At 46.4% G+C, this 16,482-nt stretch overlaps 1 protein-coding gene across 1 annotated transcript in view; it reads left to right on the top strand.

The window, feature by feature from the left end:
* Positions 1 to 16,482, top strand: part of LOC110498381 (usherin) — a 432,088-nt gene that overhangs the window by 405,767 nt on the left and 9,839 nt on the right. Inside the window, exons 73-79 of the mRNA XM_036955034.2 lie at positions 1,602 to 1,926; positions 10,125 to 10,334; positions 11,869 to 12,107; positions 13,027 to 13,244; positions 13,602 to 13,778; positions 13,967 to 14,050; positions 15,747 to 15,976. Coding sequence (XP_036810929.2) covers positions 1,602 to 1,926; positions 10,125 to 10,334; positions 11,869 to 12,107; positions 13,027 to 13,244; positions 13,602 to 13,778; positions 13,967 to 14,050; positions 15,747 to 15,976 — 1,483 coding nt within the window. The remainder of the gene's footprint in view (positions 1 to 1,601; positions 1,927 to 10,124; positions 10,335 to 11,868; positions 12,108 to 13,026; positions 13,245 to 13,601; positions 13,779 to 13,966; positions 14,051 to 15,746; positions 15,977 to 16,482) is intronic.

The following is a 16,482-nucleotide window of genomic DNA, read 5'->3' as shown; positions in this document are numbered from 1 at the left end:
GTGAAATTCCACAGTGTGCCATCACAGCAGCAAGATTTGTGACCTGTTGCCACGAGAAAAGGGCAACCAGTGAAGAACAAACACCATTGTAAATACAACCCATATTTATGCTTATTTATTTTATCTTGTGTCCTTTAACCATTTGTACATTGTTAAAACACTGTATATATATAATATGACATTTGTAATGTCTTTATTGTTTTTGAAACTTCTGTATGTGTAATGTTTACTGTTCATTTTTATTGTTTATTTCACTTTTGTATATTATCTACCTCACTTGCTTTGGCAATGTTAACACATGTTTCCCATGCCAATGAAGCCCTTGAATTGAATTGAGATACAGAGAGATACAATTCTGCATGCAGAATTTAGCGACTGTGCAGACAAAACACAATCACGAGAGAGAGAGAGAGATACAGAGAAAGATAGAGATACAGAGAGAGATACAGAGAGAGAGAGAGATACGGAGAGAGAGAGATACAGAGAAAGATATAGACACAGAGAGAGAGAGATACAGAGAGAAAGAAATACAGAGAAAGATACAGAGAGAGAGAAATACAGAGAGAGAGAGATACAGAGAGATACAATTCTGCATGCAGAATTTTGTGACTGTGCAGACAAAACACAATCACGAGAGAGAGAGATACAGAGAGAGAGAGAGATACGGAGCAAAAGAAATACAGAGAGAGAGAGAGATACAGAGAAAGATAGAGATACAGAGAGAGAGAGATACAGAGAAAGATAGAGACAGAGAGAGAGAGAGATACAGAGAGATACAATTCTGCATGCAAAATTCAGCATAAAATATCCTCTGTGTAAATGTAAAACACTAATTATCAAAATCCAGAAAAGAGACATTTAATTCTACAACCACCTAATGGGTGTACTTTAACTATTTGCACATCGTTACAATACTGTGTATAGACATAATTTCACATTTGTTTATTATCTACTTCACTTGCTTTGTTAATGTAAACATATGTTTCCTATGCCAATAAAGCCCTTATTAAATTGGAGAGAGAGAGAGAGAGAGAGAGAGAGAGAGAGAGAGCAGTGAATGAGTAAATGAAGGAGAAAGATAAAGGAAGTTATGGGGAGAAGAGGAAAGGAGGGAGGGAGGGAGGGAGATGGAGAGAGACGGAGAGAGGGAGTCAACCTTGAGGCAGTGGTCACGTCTCCATCTCTCTGTCCCTGTCCCATACAGGCAGTCAGTCAGACTGTGTGTGTTGTGTGTGTGTGTGTGTGTGTGTGTGTGTGTGTGTGGGTGTGTGTGTGTGTGTGTGCAGGGTACTGATAAGAGACAGATAATAAAAGCTCATTATCTTTATCATCTCCAAATCACTTCTCCTCCTCTCAGAAGACCTCTTTATTCTACTCCTCTCTCTCTGTTGTACTTCTATCTCTCCCTCTCTCTGCCTCTCTTTCTCTCCATGTTTTCTTTCCCCCATTCTCTCTCTTCTAAAGCTCGGAATAGACAGAATGACATTTAGGTAGAAATATGTGTAATATTGTAATAATGACAACATTGAGATATAATACATACTGTATATGATATTAAGTGTGTGTTGACAGACCTGTGTGTATTTCTGTGTGTCTATCAGGTACGAGGTGAGAGTGGAGGCGTGTACAGAGCTGGGCTGTGCCTCCAGTGACTGGGTCTCAGTGCTGACACTAGAGTCTCCTCCTACTGGCCAGTCCATACCGCTGCTGGAGCTACAGAGAGACACCAGGGGCCTACAGACCATATTTTTGCTCTCTTGGCCCCCCCCGGCCCAGCCCAATGGTAGAGTCCTACACTATGAGGTCTATAGGAGACTGGGTCAGAACACTGAGGTTAGCGGGGGTGCAGCAGCGCTGGTGTATAGGAATGATTCTGCAACGTGCCGTGATGCCGGTCTCCTGCCCTACACTGACTACCAGTACCAGGTAGGTACATATTCTGGCTAACACAGGGGTGAGGAACCACAGTCTGCATTGTGTGTACGTTTTTGTTCCAGCCCACCACTATCACACTCACACCCCTCCCCCTTACCTAACCCTACTCAGCCCCACTCAGACAAGTGTTGTAATGCTAGTCCATATTAATATGGTAGTTTGCGTGTTGTCGCTAATTGACAGGCTACCCTTTAGAGCACAATAACATTAGCATCCTGCCTGTCAGCCACGTTAGCCGAGGGCAGAGCCACGTTCTAATTGATTGAGTTTGCCTGATTGTTCCGTCTTATTTACCAGCCGTAATTTATGACAGGGGGAGTTGGGGCTGAGAGATGACAGGTAGGTGACAGAGCCATTAATCATTGGCAGGCAAGAGCACCCGTCATTACCATCCGGCCAATCGAATTAGCTGTTTACCCCGCCCTCCCAGACACGGACATGTATCGGAAAGACCTTTTAAATGTCGGGTGTGGATCCCCAAGGGAGTTGGGGGGGGGGGGGGGGCAATATACGTGAGGAGATACACTAACCGGAGGTGAGAGAGATTGGGGGTGCTTCTAAAGTTTATGCTGTGTGATTGACTACTAGCCTATAGTGTTTATGTACGAACACTGTTTGTGGGTTATCCCCATTCATCACATGAGAGAGGAGACAGAGTAGGAGGGGTCATTTCTCCCCAGCAACTCAAGGAAGGACAAAGTCCCACCACAGTACAGAGGGGGATCAAATTAGTTTAATTGGCCCAGGTCATCATGTTTTATTGACAGGTTTATGCCAGCCTTTAATTACTGCCCACTTTCACCCAACTTACCTTCCGACCCTTGTCTCCACGATGATGATACCGTTCAGTCAGCCAATCCGAGTACTCGGACCACGACAGTGCGGCTCAGCTGACCAATCAGAGGGCTCAGAGCCCACGCAGCTTGAGTCCACGCAGCTTGGGTAGATTTTTGTTGCCATGGCCCCTAAAATGCCATATTTTTCCCCCTTTCTAATAACCTGGACTAGATATCTCAGTATGCACACGGTGTGGAAGCCATAACAAGTCTGTAACTCATACAAGATACACAGATATATCTCTAAATGTTAGACATCTCCTTTCTGTATCTAGGGAGAAATAGCCTAACGAAGACACAGTGGCAGAGAAGTTGCTACATTCAAATCTGGTTGCATAATACTGTATGATACGTAAACAGTGTGAAAACACTCTACACCAGTGAGAACTGTTGGATGCACGTTACACTACCTGTAGTCTCATCAAGAACCAGGCTTCGGCGGTATGGCAACGCCAGACTACACTACCTGTAGTCTCATCAAGAACCAGGCTTCGGCGGTATGGCAACGCCAGACTACACTACCTGTAGTCTCATCAAGAACCAGGCTTCGGCGGTATGGCAACGCCAGACTACACTACCTGTAGTCTCATCAAGAACCAGGCTTCGGCGGTATGGCAACGCCAGACTACACTACCTGTAGTCTCATCAAGAACCAGGCTTCGGCGGTATGGCAACGCCAGACTACACTACCTGTAGTCTCATCAAGAACCAGGCTTCGGCTGTATGGCAACGCCAGACTACACTAGCTGTAACTAAAGAAAGTGGCCACAACACAGTGTGTCAAGTTTTGTATGTTAAGTTGTCGCAGAAACTTCATCCCCAAGTCAGACACACACATAAACACACAAATCCCCGCCACCACCCTCTTGACCTTTTCTCCATCTAGGTGACAGGATGACTTTTGGCTGACCCTCCCTCCTCTCCTCTCTCCCCCTGGATTCTGACACTCAGGAACAGTGTGTGTGGGAATCTGAATGCGTGTGCTCCTCTACTCTCTCAGTCCGCCTGCATCTCGTCTCAGATCTATCATCCTGATTGATCACAGGGTAATTGGCTATTATTGAGGCTAATTTAACCCTCTCCGCCACCGCATCCATCTGCCACCTCCACTGATCCGACATTCTACAAATGACTTACCCATGCAAATCTCCACCTGCCTGACCCTGAGCTGTGTTCCCCTGTAATTACACTAACACTGCCTGGGAAACAAGATTAGTCTGGTGTGTGTGGAAGGAGGACTATGGGGCGTGTGTGTGGGGGGGACTATGGGGCATGTGGGGGGACTTTGGGGCGTGTGAGTGTGGGGGGACTATGGGGCGTGAGTGTGGGGGGGCTATGGGGTGTGTGAGTGTGGGGGGACTATGGGGCGTGAGTGTGGGGGGGAATATGGGGCGTGTGAGTGTGTGGGGGGACTATGGGGCGTGTGAGTGTGTGGGGGGACTATGGGGCATGAGTGTGGGGGGGACTATGGGGCGTGTGAGTGTGTGGGGGGACTATGGGGCGTGTGTGTGGGGGGGACTATGGGGCATGTGGGGGGACTATGGGGCGTATGAGTGTGTGGGGACTATGGAGCGTGAGTGTGTGGGGGGACTATGGGGCGTGAGTGTGGGGGGGACTATGGGGCATGTGTGTGGGGGGGACTATGGGGCGTGAGTGTGGGGGGACTATGAGGGGTGTGAGTGTGGGGGGGACTATGGGGCGTGTGAGTGTGGGGGGACTATGGGGCGTGAGTGTGGGGGGGACTATGGGGCATGTGTGTGGGGGGGACTATGGGGCGTGAGTGTGGGGGGACTATGAAGGGTGTGAGTGTGGGGGGACTATGGGGCGTGTGAGTGTGGGGGGGACTATGAGGCGTGAGTGTGGTGGGGCTATGGGGTGTGTGAGTGTGGGGGGACTATGGGGCGTGAGTGTGGGGGGACTATGAGGCGTGTGAGTGTGGGGGGACTATGGGGCGTGTGAGTGTGGGGGGGACTATGGGGCGTGTGAGTGTGGGGGGACTATGGGGCGTGAGTGTGGGGGGGACTATGGGGCGTGTGAGTGTGGGGGGACTATGGGGCGTGAGTGTGGGGGGGACTATGGGGCGTGTGAGTGTGGGGGGGAATATGGGGCGTGTGAGTGTGGGGGGACTATGGGGCGTGAGTGTGGGGGGGACTATGGGGCGTGTGAGTGTGTGGGGGGACTATGATGCGTGTGAGTGTGGGGGGACTATGGGGCGTGAGTGTGGGGGGGACTATGGGGCGTGTGAGTGTGTGGGGGGACTATGATGCGTGTGTGTGGGGGGGACTATGGGGCATGTGGGGGGACTTTGGGGTGTGTGAGTGTGTGGGGACTATGGGGCGTGTGTGTGGTGGGGCTATGGGGTGTGTGAGTGTGGGGGGACTATGGGGCGTGAGTGTGGGGGGACTATGGGGCGTGAGTGTGGTAGGGCTATGGGGTGTGTGAGTGTGGGGGGACTATGGGGCGTGAGTGTGGGGGGACTATGTGGCGTGTGAGTGTGGGGGGACTATGGGGCGTGTGAGTGTGGGGGGGACTATGGGGCGTGTGAGTGTGGGGGGACTATGGGGCGTGAGTGTGGGGGGGACTATGGGGCGAGTGAGTGTGGGGGGGACTATGGGGCGTGTGAGTGTGGGGGGGACTATGGGGCGTGGGAGTGTGGGGGGACTATGGGGCGTGTGAGTGTGGGGGGGACTATGGGGCGTGTGAGTGTGTGGGGGGACTATGGGGCGTGTGAGTGTGGGGGGACTATGGGGCGTATGAGTGTGGGGGGGACTATGGGGTGTTTGAGTGTGGGGGGACTATGGGGCGTATGAGTGTGGGGGGGACTATGGTGCATCTTTGTCCCTCTTTCTCCCGTCTGTTACCTCCTACTCTCACTCTCTCTTTCTCCATTCCGTTACCTCCTACTCTCACTCTCTCTTTCTCCATTCCGTTACCTCCTACTCTCACTCTCTCTTTCTCCATTCCATTACCTCCTACTCTCACTCTCTCTTTCTCTATTACATTACCTCCTACTCTCACTCTCTCTTTCTCCATTCCATTACCTCCTACTCTCACTTTCTCGTCATTACTGTATTTCTCTGCACGTTGTCTCAATTTCATCCCCTCTTCCCTCCCTGTCCTCCCCCTATCTCCCTATCTCCCACTCCTCCAGTTCCCCAGTGAGAAGGTGAGGGGTTGACGGTGGACATCTTCCTCAGTTCACCTGTAGCTGGCACTCACTCTCACTGCATTCTAAAGATGTACTCACACATACACTCACTCACTCACATACACACTCACATCAAATCAAATTTTATTAGTCATATGCGCCGAATACAACAGGTGTAGACCTTACAGTAAAATGCTTACTTACGAGCCCCTAACCAACAATGCAGTTTCAAAAAAATATGGAAAAGAATAGGGAATAAAAGTAACAAGTAATTAAAGAGCAGCAGTAAAATAACAGTAGCAAGGCTATATACAGGGGGGTACCGATACCGAGTCAATGTACCGAGTCAATGTGCGGGTGCACTGGTTAGTTGAGGTAGTATGTACATGTAGGTAGAGTTATTAAAGTGACTATGCATAGATGACAACAGAGAGTAGCAGTGGAGTAAAGAGGGGGTGGGGTGCAGCAGTGATGCAACCGATGGTGCAGCTGTAGAACCTTTTGAGGATCTGAGGACCCATGCCAACAAATCTTTTCAGTCTCCTGAGGGGGAATAGGTTTTGTTATGCCCTCGTCACGACTGTGTTGGTGTGCTTGGACCATGTTAGTTTGTTGGTGATGTGGAGACCAAGGAACTTGAAGCTCTCAACCTGCTCCACTGCAGCCCCGTCTTTGAGAATGGGGGCGTGCTCGGTCCTCTTTTTCCTGTAGCCCACAATTATCTCCTTTGTCAAGATCAAGTTAAGAGAGAGGTTGTTGTCCTGGCACCACACGGCCAGGTCCCTGACCTCCTCCCTGTAGGCTGTCTCGTTGTTGTCGGTGATCAGGTCTACCACTGTTGTGTCATCGGCAAACTTAATGATGGTCATGCAGTCAAGAGTGAAGAAGGAGTTCAGGAGGGGACTGAGCATGCACCCCTGAGGGGCCCCTGTGTTGAGGATCAGCGTGGCGGATGTGTTGTTACCTACCCTTACCACCTGGGGCAGCCCGTCAGGAAGTCCAGGATGCAGTTGCAGAGGGAGGTGTTTAGTCCCAGGGTCCTTAGCTTATTGGTGAGCTTTGAGGGCACTATGGTGTTTAACGCTGAGCTGTAGTCAATGAATAGCATTCTCATGTAGGTTTTCCTTTTGTCCAGGTGGGAAAGGGCAGTGTGGAGTGCAATAGAGATTGCATCATCTGTGGATATGTTGGGGCTTAATGCACATTTCAGTGGATCTAGGGTTTCTGGGATGATGGTGTTGTTGTGAGCCATGACCAGCCTTTCAAAGCACTTCATGGCTACAAATGGCTACAAATTCCTGAGAAGACCCTGCCACATGGCCACATAGTATAAGAGGCAGAGTAAATTTTATTGAGCACAAAGGAATTTCTTCCATCTCACAGAACTTAAGGTACGAACAAATTTCATGTTCCGGAGAAAGTATAAAAGATCGATGAAGAATCCAGCTACGAACTGGTCCGTTTATCACAACTTGGGGAAGCTCATGGGAGACGGTGTGGCCACATTACCATAACGCTGTTTATATAATAGCCTCAGATATGAGGTTTACATCTAATTGTTGTATAAGATGAATGAGTGAGAATGATACTGTTTGTATAATTGTGTAATATGATTTTGGACTGTTTAATGAAGAAAAATACAATTCCCTTTTGATTTGAACTAAATCAGAGGACCGCCCCTGAGCCCAGTTAGGGTCTGGCATCCTGGGACAGCACCTTTTCTGCAATTCCGAATAAAACCCAACTTTGGGAAATTATCACCAGACCATGTTTTTCTCCATTCGGAGAGGACAAAGGTTGTAGACCATTGCTGAATCTTTTAACCATACCATGTGGTTAAACTCTCAGACTATCGATACCGACAGAATAAGAACAAGTCTTTGATATTAGTTACTAGTCTGCAGCTAGGAATTCGGTATCATTGAACGCGAAGAACGACAGACGCCGAAACGTCCATTCTATAACAAATGACCACAACCGAGAGAGAGACGGACAATTCTACAAAAGAAACACACTTTTCACCAGCGATAAAGACGACACACTGAGCATAAATATATATATTGATTGCAATTGTTCCCAAATGAGTGAGCGTTCATGTGTAAAGGATTAGCATTTCAATTGTTATAATTATCACTCTGTAGTGACTTTTTAGTCGACCCCCACTTCCCCTTTTGTCTAACAAGCCGCCATGCCGGTTTAGCCCACTAGGGCACATTCTCCTATCATTTCTTGTAACCATATTTACTGTTTGTTTATGCATTTCTGTGAATTACTTAGTTAGTCATAAATAAATGATTTAAGACAATTGATGTATGGATGACTCATAGTGAAGACTGGGTTCGTGCAGATAACCAACAATTTACGACGTTTGGAATGAGACTAACGTGAGGTAAAGTAAATAATTCATTAATTCGAAGACTAATTGATCAGATAAAATATCTGAAAAGTTATTTTAGGAAATGATAACTTTGTAATCTGAATATTTTTCCTTGGTGCCTCGACTTCCTAGTTAATTACAGTTACATGATTATTCAGTTGATCGTGTAATAGTAATTACAGAGAATCTTTGATAAAAACTATAAGTCTTCAATTTAATGATAGTAAAGACGCGACAACGTCATCGATGCACTTATTGATGAAGCCAATGACTGATGTGGTGTACTCCTCAATGCCATTGGATTGAATCCCGGAACATATTCCAGACATCCCGGAACATATTCCAGACATATTCCAGTCTGTGCTATTAAACATTCCTGTAGCTTAGCATCTGCTTCCTCTGACCACTTTTTTTATTGATTTAGTCACTGGTGCTTCCTGCTTTAGTTTTTGCTTGTAAGCAGGAATCAAGAAGATAGAATTATGGTCAGATTTGCCAAATGGAGGGCGAGGGAGAGCTTTGTATGCATCTCTGTGTGTGGAGTAAAGGTGGTCCAGAGTTTTTTTCCCCTCTGGTTGCACATTTAACATGCTGATAGAAATTTGGTAAAACGGATTAAAGTTTCCCTGCATTCAAGTCCCCGGCCACTAGGAGCGCCACCTCTGGGTGAACATTTTCCTGTTTTCTTATGGTGGAATACAGCTCATTGAGTGCGGTTTTAGTGCCCGCATCCGTCTGTGGTGGTATGTAGACAGCTACGAAAAATACAAATGAAACCTTTCTAGGTAGATAGTGTGGTCTACACCTTATCATGAGATACTCTGCTTCAGGCAAGCAATAGCTCGAGACTTCCTTAGATATCATGCACCAGCTGTTGTTTACAAAAATACATAGACCCTTGTCCGCTTGTCTTACTAGACGCCGCTGTTCTATCCTGCTGGTACATCGTACAGCAGCCAGCTGTATGTTGATATTGTCGTCATTCAGCCAAGACTCTGTGAAGCATGAGATGTTACAATTTTATGTCCCATTGGTAGTTTAATCTTCCGCGTAACTCAACCATTTTATTATCCAAAGATTGCACATTTGCTAGCAGAATGGAGGGAAGTGGGGGCTTATTCAATCGCCTACGAATTCTCAGAAGGCAGCCAGACCTTCGGCTCCTGTTTCTCCGCCTCCTCTTCACGCAGATCACGTTGATCTGGGCCTGTTTCTGAGAAAGCAGTATATCCTTTGCGTCAGGCTCGTCAGAGTCATGAAAGGAAAAAAAAGGATTCTGCTAGTCCGTGGTGAACAATCGCAGTCCTGATGTATAAGTTATTTTCGGTCATAAGAGACGGTAGCGGCAACATTATGTACAAAAGAAGTTTTAAAAAAATAAGTTACAAACATCGCAAATAAACAAACAAATAACACAATCGGCTGGGTGCACGTAAAACATCTGCCTTTTCTCTCTCTCTTTTACTCGCGCACTCTCTCACACACACACACACACACACACACACACACAGCCAGAAAGATACAGTGACTGAAGTGGACTCTTAGTCAGGTGACAGCGATGGGCGTGGACTCACAGAGACAGGGGACTAACTCTTAGACCTAGTCAGGTACATTGATGGAGGACTCCTGATACAGCCTCATAAATGAGCAGCAAGGGGGCTTTTCCCATTTTTTTTCTGAAGAGCAATTGTGTTAGTACAAGTGTTTAGTGTGTTAGTGCTGGAACAAAAGCCTGCTGGGTTGGTGATTTGATTTTGTACGATGATAACACACTTGTCATAAACAAAACATATTCCTAAAGTTGTGTTATTCATTTTTTTATTGACAGGTTTGGGCGGTGAATTCTGTTGGTCGTTCAGGAAGCCAATGGGCCAATGGGAGAACAGGTCCCGCCCCTCCTGAGGGTGTTGGCCCGCCAACCTTCCTGCGTATCTTAGCAACCTCGGCTGTTATTGACATCCGCCCCCCAACAAGGCCCAATGGCATCGTCAGCCTTTACAGGGTGTTCTCACAGGGCCCCAACGCTACACACACACTGGTAACACACACATACTGGTAACACACACGAACACACTGGTAACACACACACACTGGTAACACACACACACTGGTAACACACACACACTGGTAACACACACACACACTGGTAACACACACACACACTGGTAACACACACACACACTGGTAACACACACATACTGGTAACACACACGAACACACGGGTAACACACACACACTGGTAACACACACACACTGGTAACACACACACACTGGTAACACACACACACACACTGGTAACACATACACACTGGTAACACACACACACTAGTAACACACACACACTGGTAACACACACACACACTGGTAACACACACACACTGGTAACACACACACACTGGTAACACACACACACTGGTAACACACACACACACTGGTAACACACACTGGTAACACACACACACTGGTAACACACACACACTGGTAACACACACACACTGGTAACACACACGAACAGACTGGTAACACACACACACAACGCTACACACACACTGATAACACACACACACTGGTAACACACACACACTGGTAACACACACGAACAGACTGGTAACACACACACACTGGTAACACACACAATCTGGTAACACACACACAATCTGGTAACACACACACAGTCTGGTAACACACACGAACAGACTGGTAACACACACACAATCTGGTAACACACACACAGTCTGGTAACACACACACACTGGTAACACACACGAACAGACTGGTAACACACACACACACACTGGTAACACACACGAACAGACTGGTAACACACACACACTGGTAACACACACACACTGGTAACACACACACACACTGGTAACACACACACACTGGTAACACACACACACACTGGTAACACACACACACACTGGTAACACACACTGGTAACACACACACACTGGTAACACACACACACTGGTAACACACACGAACAGACTGGTAACACACACACAATCTGGTAACACACACACACTGTTAACACACACACACTGGTAACACACACACACTGGTAACACACACACACACACAACGCTACACACACACTGGTAACACACACACACTGGTAACACACACACACTGGTAACACACACGAACAGACTGGTAACACACACACACTGGTAACACACACGAACAGACTGGTAACACACACACAATCTGGTAACACACACACAATCTGGTAACACACACACCGTCTGGTAACACACACGAACAGACTGGTAACACACACACAATCTGGTAACACACACACAGTCTGGTAACACACACACACTGGTAACACACACACACTGGTAACACACACGAACAGACTGGTAACACACACACACTGGTAACACACACGAACAGACTGGTAACACACACACAGTCTGGTAACACACACATTCTCTGGTAACAAGCACTATTGAGACACACAGTCACTAGTAACACACACACATACACGGGTAACACACAAGCACACACCGAAGAGATAACATTTCTGTGACAATCTCTCTGTCGCTCTCTCTCTGTCTCTCTCTCAGCTTTCAGAGGGGATATCTCGTCAGCAGACCCTCCATGGTCTGAGTCCATACACTCAGTACTGGGTAGGAGTAGAGGCCTGTACCTGCTATCAGTGCTGCAGCCAGGGCCCCGTGAGTGAGCTACGCACCCAGGCCTCCCCCCCAGCACAGCAGCCATCCCCTCGCCCAGTGGCTCTGACATCACGCTCAGCACAGGTGGAGTGGGACGAACCGCTCGCCCCCAACGGACTCATAGAGAGGTAGAGAGAGTAACACAAGCACATACAGTACCCGTCAAAAGTTTGGACACACCTACTCATTCCAGGGTTTTTCTTTATTTGGACTATTTTCTACATTGTAGAATAATAGTGAAGACATCAACACGATGAAATAACACATATGGAATCATGTAGTAACCAAAAAAGTGTTAAACAAACACTGGACAGAGGAACTCTGCCTGTAAGTCCAGTCGCCTCTTCACTGTTGACGTTGGGACTGGTGTTTTGCGGATACTATTTAATGAAGCTGCCAGTTGAGGACTTGTGAGACATCTGTTTCTCAAACTAGACACTCTAATGTACTTGTCCTCTTGCTCAGTTGTGCACCGGGAGTAGTACACAGCGTTGTACGAGATCTTCGGTTTCTTGGCAGTTTCTCACATGGAAAAGCCTTCATTTCTCAGAACATGAATAGACTGACGAGTTTCAGAAGAAAAGTTTTAGTTTCTGGTCATTTTGAGCCTGTAATCGAACCCACAAATGCTGATGCTCCAGATGCTTGCTTCTTTAATCATCAGAACAGTTTTCAGTTGTGCTAACATAATTGCAAAACGTTTTTCTAATTATCAATTAGCCTTTTAAAATGATAAACTTGGATTAGCTAACACAACGTGCCATTGGAACACAGGAGTGATGGTTGCTGATAATGGGCCTCTGTACTCCTATGTAGATATTCCATAAAAAATCAGCCGTTTCCAGCTACAATAGTCATTTACAACATTAACAATGTCTACACAGTATTTCTGATAAATGTTATTATATTTTAATGGACAAAAAATGAGCTTTTCTTTCAAATACAAGGACATTTCTAAGTGACCCTAAACTGTTGAACGGTAGAGTATATATATTTATTAACACCTTCCACTTTCACTCTGCTCTTTTCCCTTCTCTCTCTCTCTAGTTGTGAGCTGCACATTCGTTCCTCCTGCCCCCAGCCTCCCCAGCCAGTCCCGCCGCTCTGTGTGGAGGGACCAATAGAAACGCGGTTCTTTGGGAGGGGCAGGAACTACAACGTAACAGGTCTGCAGCCCTACTCTAGCTACCAGCTCAGAGCTTCCTGTTATAACAACATGGGTAGTACCGCCTCCAACTGGACAACTGTTACTACACTCACTGAGGGTAAGACATCTAGCCCTGACATCTAACCCCTGACCTCTAGCCCTAGCCCTGTTATAACAACATGGGTAGTACCGCCTCCAACTGGACTACTGTTACTACACTCACTGAGGGTAAGACATCTAGCCCTGACATCTAACCCCTGACCTCTAGCCCTAGCCCTGTTATAACAACATGGGTAGTACCGCCTCCAACTGGACTACTGTTACTACACTCACTGAGGGTAAGACATCTAGCCCTGACATCTAACCCCTGACCTCTAGCCCTAGCCCTGTTATAACAACATTGGTAGTACTGCCTCCAACTGGACTACTGTTACTACACTAACTCTCCCTCTCCCTCTCTCCCTCTCTTCTCCAGCTCCTCAGTATATCTCTCCATTTGAGGTGTACAGTAACCTGACTCTGGTGTGGCTGGACTGGAGTGCCTCTTTCTCTCTGAACGGTCTTCTGAGAGACTACTCACTGACAGACAACAACCTGAGAGTCTACATTGGCTTCCACAGCTACCTCTATTTACCCCGCACCTCAGAGAAGAGTGAGACAACACACATACACACACACACACACACACCTCACAGATACCCAGTCCCTCTATGAGCAATATCTTTCGATTAGTTCTGAAGATGAGTGTTTTTGTAACACTACTCTACTACTCTTACAGATCTCTCTCTCTCTTTCCTCCTTCTCTTCCTCCCTCCCTCCTTCCTTCCCTCCCTCCCTCAGCCCTCTCCCTCCAGGTGACCTGTACTACAGACATTGGCAGTGCCAGCACCCCTATCATCAGATACAGTCCTGCTACAGGCATGAGTGAGACAGCACACACACACACACACAAACAATCTCTATGCCAGGAGTCACCAACCGGTCATTCTCGATCGATTGGTCGACGATCTTCGCTAACAATAAAGCTTTGCGTTCCTATTTTTAAATGTTTAATTTTGTCTTGCGCTGTTGGTGATAGGTGCACTTGATTAAAGTGCCACGGGTAGGCAAAGTGTTGCCATTTTGAACCATTTAATTTGTTTGAAGGGACAAACTCCACCTACCCAGTGTACCAGGAGAGCTAAATCAAGTGCTCCTACTGCGCTGGCCAATCGGATAGCTTAAATCACTGTGCCTACAGCTTCCACGACCCTGGCCACAGCAAAGTTTGATAGGAGTCTACATGAGATTCCATCATTTAAAAAACCATGACCAGAGCCAGTCTGTCAAAGAATACAGCGAAGAGCTGATGTTTCTATGTGTGAGTTCATATTTATGTGTGAGTTCATATATATAGTTTTTATTCAGCACTGTCAATAAATACTGTTTCTATTCAACACTTTTAAAAAAAACTTAAAACGTGCTTCTTCCACTTGTGCTTCAACCAGCGCTGCAGCTGCAATGAATGAGTAGCCAAGTGTATCGACAGCCCTGCATTGTTATTATCAACAGCTCTCTGTGAATTTTAATATCGAGGAATATTTCACTTTCTCTGGTCATAGGAACAACATGAATTTGTGCATAAGGCTGAAATAATGTGATGCGACTCGAGTTTGGCCATCAGGTGGAAGATGGTGTCCCCTCTCACCGGAAGAATGGAGAGAGCAGGGACCGTGAGAGGCTTCTCTCTCTCTCCTGACATTGACCATCAGTTTCAAGTACCACCAGTCCAGTAAAATAAAAAAGTGAATTATTTAAATGTATCCTCAGCTGTGCTTCACCAACTGAGGATACATTTAAATAATTCACTTTTTTTTTTACTGGACTGGTGGTACTTGAAACTTTTGTTATCAAAGCTTGAGTTTTGAAATATAATATGGTCTGAGAAGAACAATATTGGCAGGTCAAGCATATAATGAATATGCTGTGTGTCACGATCATCATAGTGAGGAGACCAAAGCGCAGCGTGGTGTGAATACATACTTTTAATGAATGACGAAAAAACACGAAGTACACTAAACAAACAAACAAAATAACAAAACAACCGTGACCGCTATCAAAACTGAGTGCTAACATGCAACATCACATAGACAATAACCCACAAAATACCCAAAGAACATGGCTGCCTAAATATGGTTCCCAATCAGAGACAACGATAAACAGCTGCCTCTAATTGAGAACCAATCTAGGCAACCATAAACACCTAGCTGGTAAACAACCCCATAAACCTACAAAACCCTTAGACAGTACAAAAACACATACATCACCCATGTCACACCCTGACCTAACCAAAATATATAAAGAAAACAAAGAATACTCAGGTCAGGGCGTGACACTGTGATATTGTATTAAACCTAATGCACAAACCTCATTCCTACAGAACTGTTTTTATGAGGTTAATGTTGCACATTTTTTAACTCATGTTTGTTATTTTTATTCTGAGCGGTAGATCTCGGTTTGCTTTTAGACTTTTTTTCTTGACTCAGAATGATTGGTGACCACTGCTCTATGCTAAACCCTAGTGTTTGGGTGTATCAGATTCCTACTCTAAGCTGCACACCTCCACACTCTTTCTTCCCAGGTCCGGTGGAGCCCACCCCAGGAGGGAAGCAGGGTGTGGGGACCCAGGGAGCTCCAGTCTACTCTGAGATGTGGTTCATCCTGCTGCTAGTCTTTCTGGGTCTCCTGGTCTTGGCTGTGCTGCTGGGCCTGGTGCTGAGGAGGGCCCTGAGGAAAGAACCCTTCATTAGAGAACGCCCCCCTCTCGTCCCCCTGCAGAAGAGGAGCCAGGCGGGAGGAGACGCTTACATGGTGAGAGAGAGAGACCCAATTCCAAACACCCCCTATCCGTAACCATAGGTACTTTGTGTAGACCTTAAAGGATTGAATAACTATTAGCAATGTGGTTATGGTTTAGCTTGTCATTACTAATACCTGTCCATATGTTCTAAATTAAGTATATACACTTTTCTTATACTGAAGATTTGTGAACAGGCAGTCTTATGAAATGAGCTCTTCAATTCAGCCTCATGCCCACTAGAGGGCGATGACATGCCATTTATTATGCACAAGCAGAGGTGCCCTCTTGTGGTTCTGATATGCCAGAATCCTTTTTCTGAATGTGTAATAATGTGTGTAAAGACATTGACAGCTAATTGTACATCTGCTTCAAACGATTTCAGTTTCCTTCTTTTTATATTCTGTCATTATTTTCTGTTTTCCATTTCCTTCTTGCCTTCCTCTTTTTCTTCCCGTTCTTCCTCCTTCCCCTCTCTTTCCTAATTGTCCTTTCTGTTCTCCTCTTTCCTCCTCTCCTA

Source organism: Oncorhynchus mykiss, chromosome 19 (genome assembly GCF_057628025.1).
Source record: "Oncorhynchus mykiss isolate SJ-2025 chromosome 19, ASM5762802v1, whole genome shotgun sequence".
NCBI classification, from domain to species: Eukaryota; Metazoa; Chordata; class Actinopteri; order Salmoniformes; family Salmonidae; genus Oncorhynchus; species Oncorhynchus mykiss.
The sequence above is the reverse complement of the archived record's forward strand: the minus strand, read 5'-3'. Positions and strand labels throughout refer to the sequence as shown.